Source organism: Marmota flaviventris, chromosome 1 (genome assembly GCF_047511675.1).
Source record: "Marmota flaviventris isolate mMarFla1 chromosome 1, mMarFla1.hap1, whole genome shotgun sequence".
Lineage (NCBI taxonomy): Eukaryota > Metazoa > Chordata > Mammalia > Rodentia > Sciuridae > Marmota > Marmota flaviventris.
In genome coordinates this window covers 167,016,268-167,041,143 of record NC_092498.1, presented here as the reverse complement: position 1 = coordinate 167,041,143, position 24,876 = coordinate 167,016,268, and the positions used below count along the sequence as shown (strand labels likewise).

The following is a 24,876-nucleotide window of genomic DNA, read 5'->3' as shown; positions in this document are numbered from 1 at the left end:
ACAGTCCATTCCTTAGCTGGAATGTGATGGAAGATTTGCATATGAGCAGGATGGACAGACAGATATAGCCCCAGTCTTGCCGGACAGTGCCAAGAAGACAGGGAAACAGATGGATGAACCTACCGTATCATATGTGCAGGGGTCACGGGATGAATCTGTAATCAACTCAGAGGCAATCTACAACTGCCCCTGGTGTGCTCTATCTAGTATGAGCCCTGCTTACCCTCAAGCTAAAGATGGGCCATCTTTTGAAGCAGCGATTTTGCTGGTAGAAAACTTTTAAACTGGGATGGTAAGGGTTTTTATATATTTTTTTCTTTATCTGAATATTAAGATAAACCTTGCGAGACCCTGTCTCAAAATAAAAAATAAAAAGGGCTGGGGATGTGGCTCAATGATTAAGTGCCCCTGGGTTCAATCTCACCAGCAGGGAAGACCTGCTGTTGCCCGGGCTCTATCCCACGTTGTGGCATCTCCTCTCCACTTTGCCATATGCCAGCCATTCCAGTGGGCAAGACTGAGCACCCTGCTGTAAGCATACAGCAACTTCTTTCCAGGTAAAGAAAAAAAGAAAAACAACAAAAAGACTGTCTTTTCATTGTCCTGGACTGTGAATTCTTAGCCAATCTGAGAAAGGAAGTTTAGAAGATCTTTTTATTCCTCATTCCAATTCTTACCAATGTTATAAGAGCTAATGCTGCATATCAGGCATGGTGTAAAGTGGTTCTTGTCAACATTCTACATGGAATCCTGACACCCACTCTATGAGATACTCGAATAGATACCACACAAGCTGGAACTACTGAGGCCAATAATGTGTGCTTCTTCTAACTGTGGTGACTGAAGACTGGAAGCATACTGTGCCCTGCCCAAGGTTTGGTGACACTGCCTATCCCCTCCCTCACAGAGAACTTCTGCAGAAAACCCTAAACATAGCTAGCATCCTCACATGTCAACACCCCTATTCTATTCAATTTCTAAGTACAGATGATAACTCAGGCAAGCTGACTTCCAGCTTTACAGATAGTCTTTAAGGAAAAAAAAAAAAAAAGGATGTACATTCTGATTTCTATCTTTTGCCTACCATCACCACAAACAGCAGTTGGCAAGGAAAATAATTACTTACCCTGAAATGTCAACAGCTTCTCAGCACAGAAAAAAATATAAATCAAATTGTTTAGATTAACAAATGCAGAGTTATCATTTGTTAATATGAGAAATGAAATGTTTTAACTGTAAAAATCATTGCAGATGAAAGACCCAATTTGCAGGGTATTCTGCAAGAACCACAAATTATCTTTCACAACCACTGTAGCTCATGAGGGGTAATTTGCAAACGCCTCATAGATTATTTTCAGCTGTTTATTGCTGCTGTCCTATTCATAGATTCCCCTATAAAAATGTCTGTCCATCATAGGGCCATGCTGAAGGTACATTGAGGACAAAATTCATAATTCTTGTTGGTTATTTCCGAGAAAGCCACATAAAATATCATTTTTCATCATATTTAGTAGAACAGCATGACTATAGACAGGTTATTTTTTTGCTTTGCCGGAGATCAAAAATTCATAAACAGATATTATAGCTGTCCGCAGTGATGCATAGAGGGAGGGTGGCGGGGAGGCAAGCTGCCAGAGAGACTCTGGAGCAAAAGATCTAACATCAAATCCGTATCTGAAAAGCTTTTATAATGAAGGCCAATTGCCCTGACCCTGCAGGAAGAATCTCGTGCTTCTGTTCATAAAATGCCAGTGGGTGACTGAAGGTCTTATTTTTCCTTACAAAAAAAAAAAAATGTCAGACCAAAAAATGATTCATACGTGGGTTTGTTCCTGAAGCTTGATGAAACCTCAAATCTCATTGCTTAAATCAACCAAGTACCCATGAAAAACAGACACCTTTGTCTTAGACCTTAAATATCCAAAGAAGTAGCTAAATCAATTTCCAAAATAATCTGTCTGCAGCACACATTCATATAATTATACAACAGCTGCTAGAAACCTATAACTTTCTATTGTAGGTCAGGAAATTACTGTTTCCAGTTTGGTAAAACCCATCCGTGTGTTCACTGCTAAATGTTATTGACTGAAGTCTACCAGAAACTCATATTCCAAACCCACCTGGCATTGCTGGTCTGTTTTCCCTTTTGATGGAAATGCTTTATTTTTTTTTTAATGGGCAAATTGCAATGAGGCCTCAAAGAAACCCTTGTCCCATTCAGAGAAGATAACCTATCCATAACCTATCACCCTCTTTTTGCATCCTTGACTGGACTGGGCACACCTACTTTCACTCTAATGATATTGAATATACATTTAGATGGATAAGATGTCCAGCCCACAAAACTCAAATCAAGAAGACCCGAGGGGGTGGGGGGAAATCAAAGGATTTAGAAGCAAAGAAAAGCATTGAAGAACATTGAGCCCAGGCCTGGAAAATTTCAAAATAGCAGCCACCAGACTCTCTCTCTCTCCATTACAGGCATTGCTAATAGATCATGGCAAACTTATCTGCTGAGCCTCAATAAGGCCTCAGAATCCTTTAAAATCTGTTTTCCAGGTACCCACGACCCATCAGCTGGGGTTGACATGAGAGATTAAACCTATTTGCTACCCCGATACAGTCCAGTGCCCTTATTTTACAGATAGGAAATAGAAGCAGGAAAAAGGAAAGGAACTTTTCAAAAGTCACACACATAAATTAATTGTATGCCTGATAAACTCAGTTGCAGAAGCATGGGGTTTAGCATGAATGATACAACCTGCCTTAGCCAGCTTTTCTGCTGCTACAACAAAAAAATGCAACTAGAAAAATTGTAAAGGAGGAAAAGTTTATTTGAGGGCTCATGGTCTCAGAGGTCTCAGTCCATAGACAGCTCCATTCTTCAGGGCTCCAGGTGAGGCAGAACATCATGGAGGAGAGTGTGGTGGAGAGGAGAGGCCCACATGGTGATCAGAAAGCAGAGAGAGAGAGACTCCAATCTTTATATAAAAATATATATATCCCAAAGCCATGCCCCCAAAGATCCATCTCCTCCAGCCACACCCCACCTGCCTCCAGTTACCATTCAGTTAATCCCACTGGCATTTAATTCACTCATTGGGTTCAGGTTCTCATAACCCAATCATTTCTCCTCCATACCCTCCTGCATTGTCTCACACATGAGCTTCTGGGGGACACCTCACATCCAAACCCTAACACAACCTGATGCCCACCATCCTTCATTCATTCCGTGGAGAACTGCAATTATCTAGACTATGACATTATTATGCTAATTATTAGGATAATGACAATTGCAGCATAACCTTCAACCTTTATCGAGCACCCAATTTTGTGCCAGGTGTTTTCTAACCATAATAATTGATTTTCTGTTGGCCTGATGTTGGCCAAGACTTGTGGGTATTTTACTGCCATGTTACAGGAGAAAGGACATGGTCAGAAAGCTAGGGTCATTTACCTAAAGTCACACCACCAGTAAATGGTAGAGTAGGAATTTGGATTCCAGTCTTCCCAGGTCCAAAACCTGGACACTTTTCAGGATGTCTGAAGAACTCAGAGTGAGGATCCTTTCCTGGCACTGCCAACGCTTACCACAAAACATGGCAGAGAAAAGGAACCTGGCCACCAACCAGTATGTCACTGCCATCAACTCTGGTTCCACCATTAATAGGAGGACAGCCAAAGGGGTCAAGGCAAAATGGAAAACTGGGCCTTTCACCGCCTGTGACTTGGATGGGCTGGAAGAGACACTCTTAGAAGGGAAGGGAAGAGACCCAAACTCTCTTGTGTTATTTGAGAAAATGACAAAATTAGACTTCAGATGAAGATGCTAGCCAATTAGTAGGAGTTTTCATTGCTTTTAATATAATGAAATGCCTTAGACAGGCAACTTTACAAAGAAAATAGTTTCACTAGACTCAAAATTTTAGAGGCTGGAAGTCCAAATACCATGGCACAGGCTCTAGTGAGGGTCTCCCTCTGGCTGCACCACCTCACAGTGGATGGAAATGTTGGGAGGGTGTGTGTGAGCAAGACAGGAAGCCATAGAGCCTGGGTGGGGATGGGGAGCAGGCTCAGGCTTTGGGAACAATCCTCTTGTGAAAATAACCAGGTCCCAGGTACCTTTCAACAGATGAATGAATAAAGAAAATGTGGTATATGTACACAATGGAATATTATTCAACCATAAAGAAGAATGAAATTGTGGCATTTGCTGGTAGATGGATAGAGTTGGAAACTATTATGCTAAGTGAAATAAACCAGTCTCCAAATAAATTATATTAGAATAAGTTATACTCTGTATATGTATGTCAAAATATACTCTCATGTATATGTAAAAAGAACAAATTAAAAAAAAAAAAAAAACGGGTACTATGAGAAGTGCCTTAATCTCTTCTGATGGCACGATTCGAGTGACCTAAAATCCTCCCAGTAGGGTTCCCTGTAAAAGGTCCCACCCACCTCCCAGCAGCACCACCCTGGGGACCAAGCTTCCCACACATGAACTCTGGGGACACACAATAGCCATTTCATAGCACCTGCTGTTGCTTCCAAGAAATGAAAACGACAGACTATTTTGATTCATCTGAGTCATCAGACAACACAGCAACAGGAGGTAGCGACCCCAAACCCATTCTGTAGTACTGCACTGATGGAAGCCATCTGATCATTGGACACTTGATTAGTGGCTGTACATATCAACTAACCCGCCACCTTAATCCCTCCAAGAGATCCTATAGAGGAAGCCATCTACCCTGCTCCTGGGCAAATCCCCTATATTTTAAGAACGATTAAACTGGAGAGAAAACTTGGCATCCCCTACAAGAGTGTTAAAAAAAAAAAAAGAAGGCAGACCTGCTCTCAAGATGCAGAGGAAACATGAAAGTAAATTCTATAACATGTCCTAAAACAATTTTTAAAGTTTCTGGTGGAATTTCACGTGCCGTATGTTTGGTGTGCGTATGTGTATATCTTAACATACATTTCACTGGCAAAATCATGTCACATGGCCAAGTTCAGAGTTACTGAGGAGGCACACAGCTCTGGTAGGATGGCACTGTGGGTGGCCTGGCCATGGGCGAGGACATGCAATCCCTTATAGGGACTAAAAGAGTGAATAATTGCAAATAATAAAAAGTAAGGAGCTGGGCACAGTGGTGCACACCTGGAATCCAAGCGGCTCAGGAGGTTGAGACAGGAGGATGCGTAAAGACTCAGAGACCCCTATAAATTCCTTTTGAGGAAAACTCAAGACATTCATTGACCGAGGAATGGCTTAAAATGCAGGAGAGAAGGCAAGGAGCAGAAGAATGTGGTGATGGCATAAAGATATCAGTGATCAGCCATAGAATCAGCTAAAGTCAGAGTTAAGTCTCAATGGTTTGGCTAACATGGTTACAAAACCATGCAGTTGACCATTTAACAAATTTCTAAACACTTGCTGCAATATTTTCTAAATATCAAAGATAAAAGAGTGAAAAATGAAGCACATACCCCATGAAACGGAACATCTAGCCGAGGGAGAAGACAGAGGAATAAAAAGTATATCAGATGGTACAAAAGCAGTAGTGATAGAGAGTGCTGGGGATAGGGTGGAGGAAGAATTCCTATTTTGTATTTGGTGATAGGAAAGGCTTCCCTGAGAAAACATTCGAACAGAGACCTGAAGGAAATGGTGGATCCAGTGGTGAAGATGCTGGCAGGAAAGTGACCCAAAGAAAAGACATAGCAGATGCAAAGGCCCCGAGGTACCAGCAGGTGTAGTGTGTTTAAAGAACAACCAGGAGGCAGTTGCTGTGGCTGAGTGGGCAAAGAGGGAAGTGGAAGGAGATGAGATTAGAGAGTGTCTAGGAGTCATATCATCTGGGATCCTACAGGTTGTAAGAGGTAGCTTTTAAAATGACTTGCAATGATTCCCTTGTTTAATTGCCTCTGCTTGGTGGCAGAGTGGATCCGGTGAATTGCTTCTAACAAAATATAGCAAAACTGATAGAACATATTACTTCCAAGGTTAAGGTACAAAAAGCTGTGGCTTTTTATCTTGCACACCCTGTCTTGCTCATTCCGATGGAAGTCAACTAGCACACTGTGAACTGACCAGTGGAGAAACCCATGTGACAAGATCCCAAGAGGAATCTCTGGCCAGTATCCAGGGAGGAATGGAGATCTTCAACCCAACAACACAGGGATCTGAACCCTGCTGGTAATCTGCATGCCTTTGAATGCACTTCCTTTGTCTGCTGAGCCTTTGGCCCCACCTCCACCAAAGACTCACAGGCCATCCTGGGCCAAACCTTGATTGTGGCCTTTGTGAGCCTGTGTACCCAGCTAAGGTACACCCACACTCCCTGGCTCCTAGAAGCTGTGGGATAGAGAAAGCTTACAGCCTTACACCATTGGCTGTTGGCATAACTTGTTATGCATCGGCAGATAACATATGGTGTGAGAATTTTAGCTTTTAACTCTGAGAAAATTGGGAAGTCAGTAGAAAGATCTAATGGAGGAAAGACACGCCATTACTGGTCTTTTTAATTAATTAATTAATTAATTTTTGGTACCAGGGATTGAACCCCAGGGTGCTTAACCACTGAGCCACATCCTCAGCCCTTTTCCCTAGGAGATGAGTGAAATCACCAAAGGACCCCCAGGAAGGGTGGGCATCAAAATAGGCAAAGAACCAAGAAAGCAATCACCATGGTCAAGCCTTGCTGGTGGACCAAGATAAAATGAGCGCGTGAAATTCAACTCTGGATTCATTAGTATAGAAATTATTGCTGACCTTGTTGAAAGATGTTTCACTGTGGATGAAACGGGATGGCAGTGGGTTTCAGAGAGAATGGAAGAGGGGATGGGAGAGAAGCATACAGCATAAAATAATGATAAAGAACCTAAATAAAATAATGCAATCATAAAATAATTTTGTCTTACAGACCTAACTAGTTAAAATCTGGAGGCTGACAGAAGAAGGACACAGAAGAAAATATACAAAATGATCATGCACTATATTTTCATTCCAAAATTTCTTTTTATTTGTAACTGATTGCCCATTCACCCCTGCCCGAGCTGGGCGAATCAACTGGCCTTACAGTGGGAATGACATTCAGACATCAATCCCATTCAGATCCTTTCACCCAGAATAGATCCCAGGAGCTCTTGGTGACGCAATGGGAGTAAAAAGCCTTTGATCAGCACCGTCCTGGTCCCACCATAACCTGGCCAAAGCAAGTTGCATGGGCAACTGTGTCCAGGAATTCAGAGTCAAAGCACTGACGCTCCTACCACACACTCCACTCGCATATGTCCCCTTTTCCCAGGGAGGTGAAATTAACATCCGCCATTAATCCTCTGCACACCCTTTACTTAGCATGACTCATATGTATTTCCATCTCAACTGAGATCAAAATCCCAACGAGGTCACTAGGAGATTTATTTGGATAAAGGCAGTTAAATAAATCCCCAAATCTCTTATGAGCCATGTTGGAAAACTAAAATCCCATAAACTGTTTTCCACCAAAGCATGTGAGGGCATTTCCAACACTGTACCAAGCATTACGCTGATTACACTGTTCAGAGGTTTATAAACTAGAGGGAAGATTAAGTAAATCGCTGTCTTGACTGACAATGAGAACGTGTATTTTTAGAAAGCTTAGGATCTTTGATTGGGGTTTCTGTGTAACCACACATATGAAAATGTTAGGCACAATTGATGCACAAGTTGTGATACAGGAAACTCTCTTCCACATCCATTTGCATAACCTCTGATTTAAATATGTATTTTAGTTTTATAAGAACAAATCAGGTAAGTGAACAAATCCATGGTATTTTTTTCTGTTTTAAATACACAGAGTGACATATATTTATCTAAATCTTTCTGTAAAGGGCAAGGTAGTAAATATTTTTGCACTGTAGTCTATACGGTTTCGATCCAGTTACTTAGTTTGCCATTTTAGTAGGAAGGCAGAACTAATAGTTGGACAATATGGGTATCACTGCATTCCAAGGCAGCAGAGATCCAACAAGGTACTTATTTCTAGAATATATAAAGAACTCTCACAAATCAACAATAAGACAGATAACCTAACTTAAATATGGCAAAGGATCTGGACAGATATTTCTCTAGAGATCTTATACAAATTGCAAGTGAGTGCATAATAAGATGCACTGCACAGTAAGTCATCAGGGAAATACAAATCATCTCATATCCACAAACATGCTAAAATTAAAAAGGCAGATAATAATAAATTTTGGCAAGGGTGTGGAAGAATTGGAATCTTCATACATTGCAGGTGGATTGTAAAATGGCACAACATGTTGGACAACAGTTTTGCAGTCTTCAAAATATCAAACGCAAAGATACTATAAGAAACTACAATTCCACTCCTAGGGCTCTATCCCCTCAAAGTGAAAACATGACCACACAACAACTAGTACATGAATGTTCATGTCAACATTATTAATAATAGTTCAAAGTAGGAACAACCAAATGCCTATCATTTGGTTAAACAAAGTGTATATCTATAAAATGGAATTTTATTTGGCAATAGAAAAAAAAAGTAGAGATCCATGTTACATGGATGATCCTTGAAAATATTATATTAAGTGAAAGAATTTGGTCATGAAGGGCCACACAGTATATGATTCAAATCATTTATCTGATTATATTAAATCTGGGCAAATACATTGAGAAAGTAGATTTGTGGTCCTGGGGCCAGGGTGAGGTCTCAAGAATGGGAAGGGAGAATGTATATCACGGGTTCTTTTGGGAAAGTTGAAATAGTTCTAAAATTAGATTGTGGTGACGGTTGTCCAACTCTAACACACTATACTAGAAGCCAATGAACTATGTGCTTTAAATTGTTGAATTTTATTGGATATGAAATACATCTTAATAAAACTATGGGGGGAAGAAAAGGTGGCAGGCTAGATTTGGTCCTGTGGACTGTAGTTTTCTAAACTCTGTTCTCAGGCATTGGTACATGAAAATGTAGTGTGTAGTTTTAATATGAGCCAGGTGCAGTGGCTCATGCCTATAATCCCAGCAGCTAGGGAGGCTGACACAGGAGGATTGTGAGTTCAAAGCCAGCCTCAGCAACTTAGCGAGGCCCTAAGCAACTCAGCAAGACCCTGTCTAAAATAAAATACAAAACAGGGCTGGGGATGTGGCTCAGTGGTTAAGTGCCCATGGGTTCAATCCCTGGTTAAAAAAAGAAGAAGTTTTTTATGAAGCATGTCAGGATACTATAATGATACTGCCACATATAAAGTTTTATATAGAACAAAGAATTGGGAAAAGCACTGGCGCATGAGTGGAGATGAGTGTGACCTATAGTTATTATTAAAAATTTCTTACCAGCTAGGGATTATTGAGCCACTTGACTGCAAGCATTTACCGAGCACCATCTATACCAGCCCCGTCCTTTGGAATTGATGAGTATTCTTCTCAACAGTAATCAGTGGAATCCCCCCAAACAGACTGAATTTGGGTGTCAGAGATGCTCCCATACTGGTTAATACCATTCCTTTTCTGGGGTGATGAAATTAATTTCCATCTTCAAAACACTAGGCTGCTAGAAATCCAACTTCAGTACCAGACCGCCTTGATTTACGAATGTGAAAGTTAAGGTCTAGGTGGGGTCAGGAGAGGGACAGGCCCTGTGCTCACTTTAAATACTTAGTTCACATTGACTTTCATGTCCAAATCCCACAACGACCTCAAAAAAGGTGGCTCGACTTGTCAGTTCAGAGACTGCAAGCCATGTGGTAGGAGAACCTGTAGCCCTGAAATTCCGCTACAGATTTTGGACTGGAGGATGTGCTGTGGCTTCTGATGAGGTTTAATAATGGGATGGTGACTCTTTGGAATGAGTGGCCCTGGAGAGCTATCATAGAGGATCCAGTTTCTCAAAACTCTGGGCTATTTTTATTCCTGGAGCAGTAATCCTCCACATTCCCTGGTCACTGGCTACTGTGACTTGCATAGCAGCTGTGTTAATGGCCAGTTCTAACCCTTGATTTCTGTTACAGATATTAAATACAGCCTCATGGGTAACTACATCACGAATCCATTTTCAAAACATTTCCTGTTGTTAGTTCTTTTGGTTTAGATCTGCTCTGGTCTCAACATTATACCCTTTTATCCATTAAAAAAAAAAAAGTCAAACACAAAAAGCTTCCTCTCACAGCTGATCATTTAAGGCAAAGACTTGATTTGGATTCCCCACTTTCCCCTGTGTCACCTATCTATGGCCCATCGGCTCTGCTTTTAGATCCTGGTAAATGTCCCCCGAACCCAAGAGACTCACATTCAGGTCTCGGAGTACTCATCTGGTACATGAACACATGTATGAGGAATCCCATTCCAGATTCATTCAAAGTTTTAGAAAAGCTAGTTCCCTCTTCCTGGAATGATGTTCCCCCAGATATGCATGAGATGGATCCATCTCATCCCTTCGGTTTCAACTCATTCCACTCCATTAGGGAGGCCTTCCCCATGCACCACCCAACTTGGAAAGGTGTTGCCCTGCCACAAACCCATGCACACATGTAGGGACTGAGAGTCCATCTTTCCTGTCTCCCTTGCTAACCACACTTCATCTCTTCATCTTGCTCTGTGTTCTAGGGAGCATTAACCACTACTGAAATGCCTTCCTTCCTCCCATTCATGCCAAACTTGGAGTTGTCTGGATCTCTAGAACAAATGGAGGCTCCCTATTGGCAGCAGGTTGGCCATGCTCAGGGTTCTCAGTGGTGCAGCATCAGCTGAGTGGAAGGATTCTTCCTTGGGCAGCTGTCACTCCAGCCTCTGGGCTTTGGATGGCAACAGCACCCTCATCTTGACATCAACCAACAACCCCCTTAACACACTCCACAGTGCCTTCTGGGGTACTTGTTCAGTGCTGTATGGTCAGCCTTAGGTATGTACTATCCATGAAATATATATTAATTGAATGGTTAATGATGATGCAAAGTTGTTTTTGCTATTAGCCTAAAAGTGGCAACAATGAATTGGAAAATGCCAAGAACTAAAATTTGCCTGTGAGTTTAACCCAGGGTCTCTCAACCTCGCAACTGCTGACATCTTGAACTAGATAATTCTTTGTCATGGGGTCTGTTCTATGACCTGCAGATTGTGTGGCACTGTCCTGATCTCTACCCACTAGATGCCAGTAGCAGTCCTCCTAACCAGTGGTGACAATCAAAAATGTTTCCAGATATTGCCAAATATCTCCAAAGGGCAAAACTGTCTCTGGTTGGAAACCACTCATTTAGTTCATAAGCAGTAATTTTTGTAAAGATAAAATAGTTCCTTGACTCAGATTTAACAAACTAGATGTTTATCCATGCAGACTTGACACATAATTCCTGACACATGTATACCAAATATGTGTGATCTGACCAAAGGAATGTCATCAAGCTGAATGCCTGCCTGTAACACTTTGTCAACATTAGCCACTGAACTCAAAGGCAGGGCCCATGTTAAACACTACACTTAGTTGAAATAGCACGTACCTGACAATGTACGGTCAATGATGTTAATTAATCACTTTCCTAATTAGCTGGTTAAAATGAAATCTTCTCCTTCATTATACTGCCTGAAGTTATGCAAACAAGAGCACATAACTCACATTTTCAAATTTCCCCCCTGAATGGATCCAATATGATCTGTGTGCTTTGCAAAGAAGCAAGTAGACAGATCAGGAACCCCTACACCAAAATTTCACAAAAAGTCATAATGATTTAAAATCAGTGAATTTTTGGCATGTCAATCACAGTTCTGTAAGGCTGTTGGAAAAAGAGCTGTTCTATAAAAAACTAATGCTCTCATGTCCATAATCTTTCTTCCCCCCCTGAGGATGATCAGATTAGCTATTCCAAGCATAACATTAGATGTTCTGAACTCAGAAATGACTTTTAACGACAGAGATAATGCCTGGTTCAACACAGTTGCCATTGGAATGTAATATTAAAAATTATTTTATTCCTTGAAATACCCCCCATATTATTATGTTATGGGCTGAAGTTAAGCTGCTGAGCACATCTCAGAGTTTTAGTCAAGTACAGTATTTCTATGATTGGGTCAGCGAATTTTGTGAGCTTCTGTCCCTGTATATAGCAAGTCACAATGAAGCCAATCCACCCTGAATCAGTCATTTAAATGATATTTCATTCATATTCACCATGCATTAGCCCTTGTACTTGGCACTGGGTATTAAAGGATAATGGAGAGAGTTCTTGACCGTGGAGTTGTTTACAAGTATTTAAAATCAAATTGGAAAAGGGTACACTTGTACATTGCTGGTGGGACTGCAGATTGGTGCAGCCAATTTGGAAAGCAGTATGGAGATTTCTTGGAAAGCTGGGAATGGAGCCACCATTTGACCCAGCTATTCCCCTTCTTGGTCTATTCCCTAAAGACCTAAAAAGAGCATGCTACAGGGACACTGCTACATCGATGTTCATAGCAGCACAGTTCACAATAGCAAGACTGTGGAACCAACCTAGATGCCCTTCAATAGACGAATGGATAAAAAAAATGTGGCATTTATACACAATGGAGTATTACTCTGCATTAAAAAATGACAAAATCATAGAATTTACAGGGAAATGGATGGCATTAGAGCAGATTATGCTAAGTGAAGCTAGCCAATCCCTAAAAAACAAATGCCAATTGTCTTCTTTGATATAAGGAGAGTAACTAAGAACAGAGTAGGGACGAAGAGCAGGAGAAGAAGATTAACATTTAACAGGGATGAGAGGTGGGAGGGAAAGGGAGAGAGAAGGGAAATTGCATGGTAATGGAAGGAGACCCTCAGGGTTATACAGTGGAGGAGGTAGAGAGAGAGGAGGGGAGGGGAGGGGAGAGGTGGGGAGGGGGGAGGGTGGAGGATGGGAAAGGCAGCAGAGCACAACAGACACTAGTATGGCAATTTGTAAATCAATGGATGTGTAACTGATGTGATTCTGCAATCTGTGTATGGGGTGAAGGTGGGAGTTCATAACCCACTTGAATCAAAGTGTCGAATATGATATGTCAAGAAATTTGTAATGTTTTGAACAACCCACAATAAAAAATTAAAAAAGAAAAAAAAATAAAATAAAATTGGAACATCATTAGTTGCCATTTTAGATTCTGATACGTTAAAATGTTCATTTTAAAGCCAATGCCACTAATATGTATCATTTTAAAAATTCAGAAGACTGAACTTTTTTTTTTTAACAGAAGTTGAGATAAGGTATCTTGTGTGAATAAGAGGGAATCTAGAAGGTAAGTCGGTTTCCATGAGTTCCATTCGATTTGTAAAAATCTTATTGAAGGTCAATTCAGCAGAGTCCACACATAGAACTGACTACGCTATGAGGGGCAGAAGGTAAAATGAGCAAGATCCTTGACCTTAAGGACCTTCCAGACAGTCATTCAGCTCTTTAATTCACTGGTGCTTTAGAAACACAGCTTTAAAGATAGCTATGTTAGAGACCTGTGTGGGGAAGGAAAGGATATCAGTTTCTGATCCTGGTTATTTATTCATTTTTCCAGGTACTTCCTAGAGTACCTGGGAAAAGGGAGAGCTCATGGACTATTTGCTGAATGCATGAATGAATGAATCCAACTTGAAGATAAAAGTGGGTTACCCCTAAATCCTAGCATTTTTGTATTTCTTTCTATACTGGTGTTTCCTGTTCTCTTCTATTATCTCTGAGTTGACACAGGCAAGGAAGCTAATAATCTCACCCCTATTTAGGTGGACCTGGAGACACCCCAACCACACATAAGCAGAAAATCTATTTGGGTTTTACAGATCAGGTTTGCATTTTCAATAATAATAGGGGAAAAAAAAAAGGATCAGGAACCTCGTACACATAGAAGGTTCCAGGGATCTGGAGAGGTTGGGTAGGGAAAGTCCTGCCACTTCTTCCTTGGCAGTGGAAGCAAAACATAAATTTAAGCAAAAATAAATCTTGCTGAGTTAAATGATCTTGTCTCCCTCTTCCCTCAATGGAAAAGAAGTTGAGAAAATGCAGTATGCTGGTGGCCACTAAAAGCTGGCAGGGTGACTCCCTAAGAGGACTGGGTGCCCAAGATGGATGGAACCTGTTTATGCACTGTGGCTGACCACCTTTGACTGGCCAAAGGCGTCATTGACAGATTAGCATATAAGTGTTTTTTGTTTTTTTTTTTTTTAAAGGAAAACAAGAAAAAGAAGAGAATAAAAATGGCAGCAATAATAATGATAATAATAATAACAACAACTACCCCAAATAGATGCACACAGTCAATGAATATGAGAATCCCAGATTAGGCCAGGGAGTGGGACAGGCCTCTCAAGGGAATCCTTGAGAATGATTTGCAAAGCTGTACACCTTTTCTTTCAGACAGGTTTCCCTTTAACACAAGGATTTCATTGCGACCCCAAATTACTGCCCGTCAGCTGTGTCCCATCTGCTGTCTGAGGAACAAGCCCACTCACACACTCATCTTCATCTGCCAAAACAAGGCTTCTTCCCCAATTAAAATGGCCTTTTGAATTTCAGAGCCGTAAACAATGTCTACTTACTTTGAGGAAAAGACACCGAGGAATGTAACCCAACCTAATCACACCATAACATGAGGGTTGAGTCAGTCAATGACACCTGGGGGACATGCTGAGGAGGCTGCTGTGCTCTGGGAGAGAGACAGGTCCTCTTGCGGTCACTGCCTTCATGGGGCTGCATCCATGGCAGCCTTCAAGTTCAAAGCCAAGAAATTCTGTTTTATCTCATGTCTACCAGACGCGGTTGGAAGAAGAAGGGTTCAACCTCAAGACAGATGCTTGATGACTTTGCCTCTTGGTCTTGCTCCATAATTACCTTCTGAAGTTGGGGGCCAGTAGTGGACACAGTCTTAGAAGCAACAAATAGGAGGAGCCTGTCTTACACACTCAACGTGAGCCAAACCATCATGTCTCATGACCTGCCTGAGGTCTATGGCCAGCTATGTAACTTAGTAATAGACCAGCAAGTCATTTGGACAACGCACATTCTGCTCTAGGCTGGACACCCAGTGCTCTGGCTGACTCCACGTTTCGCTGGTGCTCAGCCAAATAGACATTTATGAAGTAGAAGGCATTTGGCAACATTTGAGCATCGTTTGTAAACTTGTACAAAGGTCGTTGAGGTAAACACAGTAACTTTGGGGTATACCCAGAGCATCCTTTATGATGACTGAATGAAACACCCATGGAAAGGGTTTTAAAGAGAAATTCTGTATCCGATAGACAGCTTTGGCCTGATCTGTCCTTGACAGCTGTTGCATGTGGCCCCAGCTCCTGGGAGATAACATGCCTCCGGAATTAGCTGGCTGGGACAGCCTGGAGGTAAGCAAGCCTGACCTCCTTTAAGCAAAAATAAATCTTGCTGAGTTAAATGATCCTGTCTCCCGCTTTCCTCAAGGAACGGGGGAGACACTAAGTGACCAAATTTGAAGACAGCAACTGTGAGTCCTTAGAGCCCGTATCGCCTGGCTGATTAATTATAGGTCTGCCTAGTTTAAGATAAGCTGCAGGTCAGACACATAAGACTGTCTTCTTTGTCATATCCAATACCCCAAGAATCACTAGAGTGACTATCCCCAGATCTTTCAGTCCCTACTGACACAGTTATGATTCACAGGCTGAGTCAGAAATAAAAGTGGAGGGAAAGACAGGATTTCCCAGCCAAAGAACAACCACTTCAAAGGGGTCCGCTCCATCTGCTACATTTGCATTCCTTTCCACAAATTATCACAGTGTGCAAAGATGTTGACGTTCAAAGTCACCCTAAAGTACAACTTAATGAGGGAGGCCGCCCAAAAACAAATGACTCCCTTTGGTAAACCTAGCCAGTATCAGGATAGAGCTTGAGTATATCACCCATCCATCAACCAATGGATCCAATAATTATATATCAGAAATAGACTATATGCCAGACATGCTCTCAGACCCTGCTTTTGTCAACAGCCATCCTCCAGGGAGGACTTGTGGCAGTTTCCAAGCCTTTCAGCCACTAATGAAGCCCCCAGCCAGCTATAGTCATCTACTCACACTTGTGAGAGATGAGAGAAATGGGGAAAGCTAGAGACGGGGCTTTTTTGGACAATTCAAGACTCACTGTTGTAAAATGCTTTGGCTTTCCCCTGGACCCAAACCCAGCACCTGCAGATACAGCTAACTCTAATTCCCCAGGGGGATTAGGGCGATGAAAATCCCAGTGTCTCTGGAGAAGGGCACATTTCAGCTGGTGTTTGCCTAAAACAGACCTATAATTTTCTTGTGTGCCCATTGTTATCCTAATGATATAAAAATCAGAGGTGTGGAATTTACTTTAAATGAGCTTGCTACCTGCTGTCAAGACATTCTCCATGACACATACCAAAGATGTCTTCCTGGCTCAGAGTTTAATAGAAACCCTTGAGAAAGCTTTCTGTTTTTGCATCAAACACCACCTGCTATTAGTCTTAATTTGGAGGAAATGAAACCAAGCTGAGGAATAAGTAATTTTCCATTTTTTTTTTCCTCCTTTGGAAACCTACTTTTTGGAGAAAAAAATGCCACACAGAAGCAGTTGACCAGCCAGGTGAATGGATGCCATAGTCACCGAAATCCATTGTTTACCTGCCACCACAGGGGATTTCCGCTCATCCAGGAGCTGGATGGAGGTACTTGCTGTCACTACATTGCTTTTGTTGACTGTCCCTGTGCAAAGAAAAACCACCAGAAGAAAAATGGAGATAGTTAGAGTGTGCACATTCAGAGAATAATCATATTGGCCCATAGCCACCAATTCTGCAAATGATTCTGGGGCTCTGTTCCCAGAATCCAGAGTCCTCTGGGCTGTGGACACTCCGCCTGTTCTGTCAGGCCATTTGTGCCGTAATCAATATACTGAGCCCTGAGCACCTGCACTGGTGAATGGCCAGCTCTTCACATCAAAATCAATGGCCACCACGGAGGGACCACATGTTTAAGTCATCTGTGGTTACTAATTGCAATGTTTACTTGTGTCCATGGTCATATTTATACCACCTCTCTGAACAGAGCCATGCAGAGATACATGAAACCGAATTTTGGAATTATTTTACAATAAGTTGGCAACTGTAGCTCTGATTCATTAGATAAATCTTAACTGATCTACAAGATTCTAATTTTAATCTCGGTGTTTCTGAGCAGAACCATTCTAAACAGAGATAGAACAGGAATGATATCTATACTCCAAACCCTTTATTAGTGCCGTAACAACACGGCATTAGTATTAGGAGGTTTTCTATTCCTAAGGGTGGTTCCAATACTAATGAATTCAAAGATGTGGAGCACCCATAGTTAATAACTGTTAGTCTAGCGCCCCCCTCAGGAAAGGTGCTCAATGTGTGTGCATTGAATAGAATCCAGTTGAATCCAGAAGCTGGGAAGGCAAACCTGAACTTGAATACACTCATGACCAAAGCAATTATGAGTTTTCTTCCTGACCCAGCCCAAGCAGTGATAAAAAAACAAAACAAAATCAAAACAACAACAACAACAAAACCAGCTTCTTTTCAGTATTCAACACACCGAAGAAATGAGGAGAAAGACAGTACTTGGCCATAATGACTTGTGCTTGGTCATTATTTTAAAGATTTCCCTTGTATCTACAGAAGCCACAAACACATTAAATTCCTTTTCATTTGACAATTTATGTTAAAAGTTCAGGGAAAACTGTAGTTTACAAAGTCCAATGCCACAACAGTTTTAATTAATCCATATTTTTGTTTGTTTGTTCATTTGGGTACCGGGGATTGAACCAAGTGGCACTCAACTACTGAGCCACACCCTCAGCCCTATTTTGTATTTTATTTAGAGTCAGGGTCTCACTGAGTTGTGTAAGTAATGGCTAAATTGCTGAGGCTGGTTTGAACTTGCAATCCTCCTGCCTCAGCCTCCTGAGCCTCTGGGATGAAAGGTGTGTGCCATTGTGCCAGGCTCAGTTTGTTTATCTCACACATGATTCTTTTAGGACAAACAGTGAATTACAAAGCAAACTGGCACTAGTGTCTATCACAGCCAAGTGTATGTGTCCAGAAACCAGTGAACAACCCCACAGCCCCTCCCTGTACAGTGTCAAGCAAAAGCCACTCTGTCACAGAATGCACTCCATGGTCAGAACAGCAAGCTCAGTTCTACTTTTTTCTTTTTTGGGACTGTGAAAAAGGAAGTCTCCTGAGAGAGAAAATGATGTTATTGTTGCTAGGTGTGTAGCAAGATGAGAAAGTTCACTGTGTCTTAGTTGATACAGAACTTCAGACACTTGAAAGTTTATATATGGGGAAGCATGCATAGGAACATCTGTCCACAGAGGACTTAAGCCAAAGGGCACAGATTCAAAGAATCTCAGACAGGAAAGGAACCTAACAGATGAAGTTAGGTAGCCTGAAGTCTCACCCAGGGAGAGAATCTCAGGAAGGAGAGTTTCCCTTAGGGTGGAGTTAGGAATGCTTGGAAAGGATTAACATAAAAGGGCCTGATGTAAAACATAACTATCCATTGAACTTTCCAGAGCAATGCAAGTGTAGAACTAAGTCTCATTCATCTCCGAAGCTTCTAGAACATTCCATATAGAGCCTTCCTCAATGAGCATCAAAAGACAATGGATGCAGGAAATAACTTAAAAGCATTTCAGCATGTCTTGTTTCTAAAACAGCTTTCCATTGTTTCTGGGGAGAAGTGACTTTCTGCCCCCCATAATATCCTAACATGTCAGGACTGGTAAAAACCATCAGCAACAGGCCTCTGTTGGTCACTGCAGGCCTAAGTCGGGAAAGCCTCAGCTATACAATGTCTTGGTTCTTGCTTTTGCATATCAGTTTAGATCAGTTCAATTCTGAGAGGGAACCTTTGAAGTGATATGACTCATTGAAGGTTCTGGAGAAGTTTGTCTGAACTTTCTTTAAAATGGGGCCACAGTGACATTAAAAACGAATCAAGAAAGAAATCCGCACTCAAGTTCCACAGAGTGCAAGATACCAGGTCTGCTTCCTGAAATGTCCTTTGGACACTGATTAAGTAAAGCCTTCATTTTATTTGGGGCTATTTCTCTTATGGAGCAGGTCACTGGTTCGGGGCTGGCCTGGTCATCTGCTTGGGCTCTGCAGGTTGAAGTTGGCTCCCCTCAGCATTCAGGCAGCTAGCTCCCCTACACTGTCTGCCCAATGCTCTGGCCAGCAGGAACAGACAGAGCCCCACCTCCCTCCAACAGATTCACCCACCTGTGCTGAACGGGATGGAGTAGACAAAACTCCCTGGAATCTGCTCAGCAGCTCTTCGGTACCAGAGAGGGAAATGGTCTGCATTAAAAATGTTCTCTTTGTCTCCAGCTTTCAGGAAGTCCCTGAAGAGGAATAAGAAGAACAACACCCACTCAGCTAGGTCCAGAAGAACATGGTATATCCACCGACCTTTATCAGGTAAAACCAGGATTAGCCTTTAGAATCCTCACTTGTCATCTTGAGTACAAAGGGGTCCCGAGTCAACACTGTGCACCCCACATCACTCAAAAATATCTTGTAGGGCTGGATGCAGTGGTGCTTGTCTGTAATCCCAGAGGCTCAGGAGGGCTGGGGCAGGAGGATTGCAAGTTCAAAGCCAACCTCAGCAACTTAGCAAGGCCCTATGCAACTCAGTGAGACCCTGTCTCTTTCTAAATAAAATATTTTTAAAAAGGGCTGGGGATGTGGCTCAGTGGTTAAGCACCTCTGAGTTCAATCCCCAGTACTAAAAAGAAAAAATTCTTGCAGTGCTCCGACAGTCATATTAAAAGAGGGCAAATAATTTTTCCTAGTATATCCATCGAACTAATCAGACAAGCGTAAAGGAGGTAAGTCACTCTTCTTGGGAATAAACATGGGCCCATATCAGGACTCTGCATCCTCCTTCCCTCACCTGGTCTTCAGACAGACCAGGGACTGCCCACCACATTCTGGATCCCTCCCCTCCTGGCCTCCCTGCCTCCTGTCCACAGTCTACACTTTAACCAGAGATCCCCCCTGCATTTTCCTCTCCACTGAGGCCCTAAGCAACTCAGTGAGCAGCTCAGTGAGACCCTGTCTCTAAATAAAACATACAAAAGGAGCTGGGGTATGGCTCAGTAATTTAGACTCCTGGGTACCAAACAAACAAACAAACTATTCGTTTAACAATTTTGAAATATACAACACAATACAAAGTGCTCATCCACATACCACCCACCTTATGAATCCACAGCAAGTACAAGCTCTCACCCCACCCCAGGTCCCCACACTCCCTCACTGTCACACAGCCTCCTTTTCCTAGGCCTTATCCACAAAATGGTCATGTCCCTTCCCCAAGCCTCTCAAGATCTCTGTGGACAGCAGCTTTGCTCACATTGTGCATCCCTCCATGGAGCCTTAAACACACAGGAGTCTTTCCTTATCTGTAGTTTTGCTTTCTATGGTTCAGAATCTGGTAGTCAACCACAGCCCCAAAACACTGAATGAAAAATTGCAGGAAAAAAAATTATGTTTGAAATTGTGTGCTGCTCTGAGTATGGTGATGAAATCTCTTGCAGCATCCTGCCAGCCCTCTTAGGATGTGAATAATCCTTTGTCAGCGTATCCATGCTATCTATGTTACCTGCCCGTTAGGCGCTCAGTAGTCACTCAGTTTTCAGCTCCACTGGGGTGGTGCTGCAGTGCTTGTGTCCAAGTGGCCCTTACACAGCAGTCTAGTGCTTTGTCCCCATGCCTATGCATTCGCTTCACTTCATCTCACCACCAAGGCATTGTGTCATCTCACAGCACCACAAAAAGAATGGCGTGTGTGGTACAATAAGATATTTTGAGAGAGAAAGCACATTCATGTAATTTCTATTGTAATGTGTTGTTATGATTGTTCTGTTTAATATTATTGTTAATCTCCTACTCTGTGTGTTTCATAAATTAAACTTTAGCACACAGATGTATGCATAAAAAAATAGTATATAGGGCTTGGTATTCTCCACGGTTTCAGGCATACACTGAGGGTCTAGGACGTATCCCCTCAGTACCAGGAGGACTGACATACCGAAGTCCCGATGAGTGTTTTCTGATGTGACTCACCTCCAGAGAGCCACATTTACTCCCCAGCAGCCTTATCTTGGTTGATAAGGCACAATTTAAGGGGAGGAAATGACTGCCTGGTTATTCCAGCCTGTACAGGGAACTTTCAGAAAAGGAGACCAATCAGGAAACAATGTGTAGATAGGAAAAAGGCCCTCAGTTGGACCAGAAATGGGACGACTTTCGACACAGCAGTTTTCAGCATGGAGTTGGATCACGCAGAACAGGGAGAGAAATTTAAAACCAAGTTACAACTAGTTGGTTTCATAAACTTGGCTCCTAATTTAGAATAGCATTCTGTAGTTTTAGGGTGTTATCTGGACCTTGACCAAAGAAGTAGAACTCACTTCTACAAGAGGAAGCCTATGTCTTTGGAGTTCACCCTCAAAATTCTCAGAGAGCTCTGAAGTCTGTCACCTTGCAAGTTACACTAGTAACTTGCCTAATTCTTTCCTAAGGGCAAAAACTTTATTCTTCTCCTTGGGGTAAGGCACTCAATATATGTTGAGTGATCACAGGATACATAAAACTTAAGATCTAGATAAGAGCTCCTCAAACATTCGAGACAATCTCCTGTATCTCTTCTGTATAATAGTTTCTATTTTTTTTCCAAATCCCCTCAGCAGCCTGGCCACCTTCCTATGTAAATGGTCTTCTGTGTTAATAATGCCACAAAATTTTATGCTATTAGAGCTGATGGTAGCAAACCAAAAATGGTATGATAGACCAGAGCTTCTCCCATTCATTCATGGCCCTCCCTAGCAAGCTTCCTCTCCAGAGGAAATTGGAACCTTTTTTTAAATTTGGTAAAGGTGCTCTCCTCTTATTTAGAAGACCAATTTTGGAGTCCCAAGCAAGACTGAGAAGGTGCTTAGATCCCCGTGCTGTGCAGAATGCTGTATATACAGACTTCCAGGCTTAGCGTAATAGATGAACCCTTCCAGGCACTGCTTCATTCAGTGGTAAAATCATCAGGTTTAACAAATATTGACATTTCACCCCTTTTATTTCTTCCTTAGACATGAGATTCTTCATGAACCTGACTTGGATGACTGGAGGGAGGAGCTTCTGTTGTCCAGCCCACAGCAGGTCCAACAGCTGCCATCCACATCAGACTAAGGGCACAGCCACGGCTGAGCAGAAAGTGTGTTCACTCACCCCAGGCCTGTGTGATGGTGAAATGCACATCGCCACAGATGGCAGGTGCCCTTTTCATGCAGCAGTGGGACCTTTTTTCCAGAGTCATGGGAGATGGGATAAAAGCATGGTTAGAAGGTGTGATGGTGACAGTCAGCCTTTGGGGAGGCAAGGAGACAGGTCTGGAAAGCTGTACCCAGCTCAGCAAGCAGAGCCCAGAGGTCTCAGCCAGCTCTGGTGTTTCTTGGGAAATCTGGGAGGTGCTGTCCAACTCCCAGCAGTGATTCAAGAGGAAGCAGGAAGCAGAGATTTGATTCTGCAGAATCCCACCATTATTCTTCAGAAGGAAATATCCTTCCAAGTAAAGGGAAAGCCTCCTCCTGGATTCCAGGGGCGATTGTGGTGCTGTGTAAGGCAGGTCTAGTTCTAGGCAGAGCCCAGTGACTTTGGGTGATGAGTAACTGATCTCTAAGCCTTTGTTTATTCATTTACAGAATGGGAATGATAGTGACGCTCCGCTTTCCAGGACACTGACAGTACAGCGTGAATGCCATGAATGAAAGGGCTAGGACCTGGAAATGAGCTCAGAGAATGTATGGAGTTCTTAAAACCCAAGGGTCCCTTTTTTCCTCTGTGGTTCAAGTGGAAAGTGTGAAGCAGTCCAACAGAGGACTTCAGGCTGTGGAGGAGAATGATAACTACACCACGAAGGTGAACGTCATGAGATGCTGTGTGCTTGGTGATATGAGAGGTCATCTGGAAGCACAGAATATACTGTTAATGTTAGGGTTGATGGCCGGGTCACAGAGGCCACTAACATAATGAACCCACTTCCAAATGTAGGAGGCGGGGCCAGGAGTTGTGGTCTTAGTGCACCGACTGATAATGGTCCAAGTTAATTCCAGGCTGGGAACTTTGTAAGATCCAGTCCTCTGCTGAACACTTCAAGTACTTTCTTTCACGCCCTTGTCAAAAGCACAAACAAAACTCAGAAATTCTAAAATCTTTCTAGCCATGGTTTAGAGAATATATCCAAGTCACTGAATCTCAGTGAATACCACTGGATGGGGAGGGACAGGCAGGTAAAAGACCCTAAGACAATAGATGTCAAGGTGCCTCCATATGAAACAGTGATGAGTTTCTTGAAGACAGAAGAGTCATTCACCCACCCAGACAATCGCTGAGCTCACATTCTGGGTCCCAGCCATGCCACAGAGAATAGACCTTATAGTTGTAAGTACTGTTCACTTCCTGAAGCAGTTGTCCAGCCATAGTCCGTCTGCCTGCCCGCCCGCCCTCCCTTCCTTCCTTCCTTCCTTCCTTCCTTCCTTCCTTCCTTTCTTCTTGCTTTTGGCACTGGGATTGAATTCAGGAGTGCTTTATCACTGAGCTACATGCCCAGCCCTTTTTATTTTTTATTTTGAGAAAGGGTTTCAGTTAATTGCTGTGGCTGATCTTGAACTTGCCATCCTCCTGTCTCAGCCTCCTGAGCTGCTGGGATTACATGCGTGCAGCACTATGCTGGGGGTCCAGCCACAACTTTTTTTTTTAATCTTCACAATAATCATAGGAGATCATAACCTCACTTTTCAGAAAGAAAGCACAAGAAGCAAAATGGGTCAGATGCACAATCCAGATTCCCAAGTGTGATCCTGCCATCTTTCAAATCCAGCAAAAGAGTGCAGCTATCAGACCTATGAGGTACCACGTTTTGTTTCTGCTATTGGTGTTGTTTTTTTTTTTTTTTTTGGTAATGGGGATTAAACCAGTGCTTAACCACTGAGCCACATACCTAACCATTTTTTTATATTTTATTTAGAGACAGGGTCTTGCTGAGATGCTAAGTGCCTGGCTAAGTTGCTAAACTAAGTTGCCTCAGCCTCCCGAGTCACTGGGATTACAGGCGTGTGCCACCACACCTGGCTGTTACTGTTTTTCTTATAAACTTGTTGTCATCTCGGTATCAGAAAGAGCCTTGTGAGCACTAGACAATCTGGTCCTGCGACTCCCTTTGCTCTCTGGATCCTAACAATACGATATGTGGCTCCCTCTGCCTTTTAGTCGTTTTTAGAAACCGATCCTCTGGAAAAAGACTTGTGCAGGGGTAAAACAAGCTAAAGAGGCATTTTAAAAAATCAAGTCACAATGATAGTGAACCTCATAAATAATAAACATCAGATACTGAGAGAGAAAAATCCTTGGATTGGGAATGTTCAAAAGTGGCTTTCCAAAACATTTAAAAATTGATCCGTCTGCTATTTTACCAGATTTAGTTCTATAAGTAAGATTCTCTGGTTGGTGTCAGGGTCTCATCTAACAGAGGTGCGTTCAGTGCTGTTGAAGTGGGGCTGGAGGGGTAGAGAGCATCTCCTCCTTGGGCCCCTGATGGGTCAACCCTTCTCAACAGTCAGGGTGTGTGGGGTTTCTTGGCAACCTCTGAGCTCACACACTTATTTGCATAGATACTCCACCTTTCCGAAACTTAGGCTCCATTTGTCCCTGGCCTAATAATGCCTCTTCTATGGAGAAAAGAAAGTGGAAGAATTTATTAATGGGATCAAAATTGATGTCAGATTATCTACTGGCTCTGGTAGAACGCCCATTTGGTGAGTGAAGGGCCCTTGGCTCTCTGAAGACAC

General features: G+C 42.4%; 1 protein-coding gene across 1 annotated transcript in view; it reads right to left on the bottom strand.

The window, feature by feature from the left end:
• The window catches only part of Cacna2d3 (calcium voltage-gated channel auxiliary subunit alpha2delta 3), an 872,527-nt gene that overhangs the window by 147,414 nt on the left and 700,237 nt on the right, over positions 1 to 24,876 (bottom strand). Inside the window, exons 26-27 of the mRNA XM_027947835.2 lie at positions 19,253 to 19,374; positions 16,626 to 16,706 (exon numbers count right to left, since the gene is read on the bottom strand). Of these exons, the coding sequence (XP_027803636.1) occupies positions 16,626 to 16,706; positions 19,253 to 19,374 (203 nt within the window). The remainder of the gene's footprint in view (positions 1 to 16,625; positions 16,707 to 19,252; positions 19,375 to 24,876) is intronic.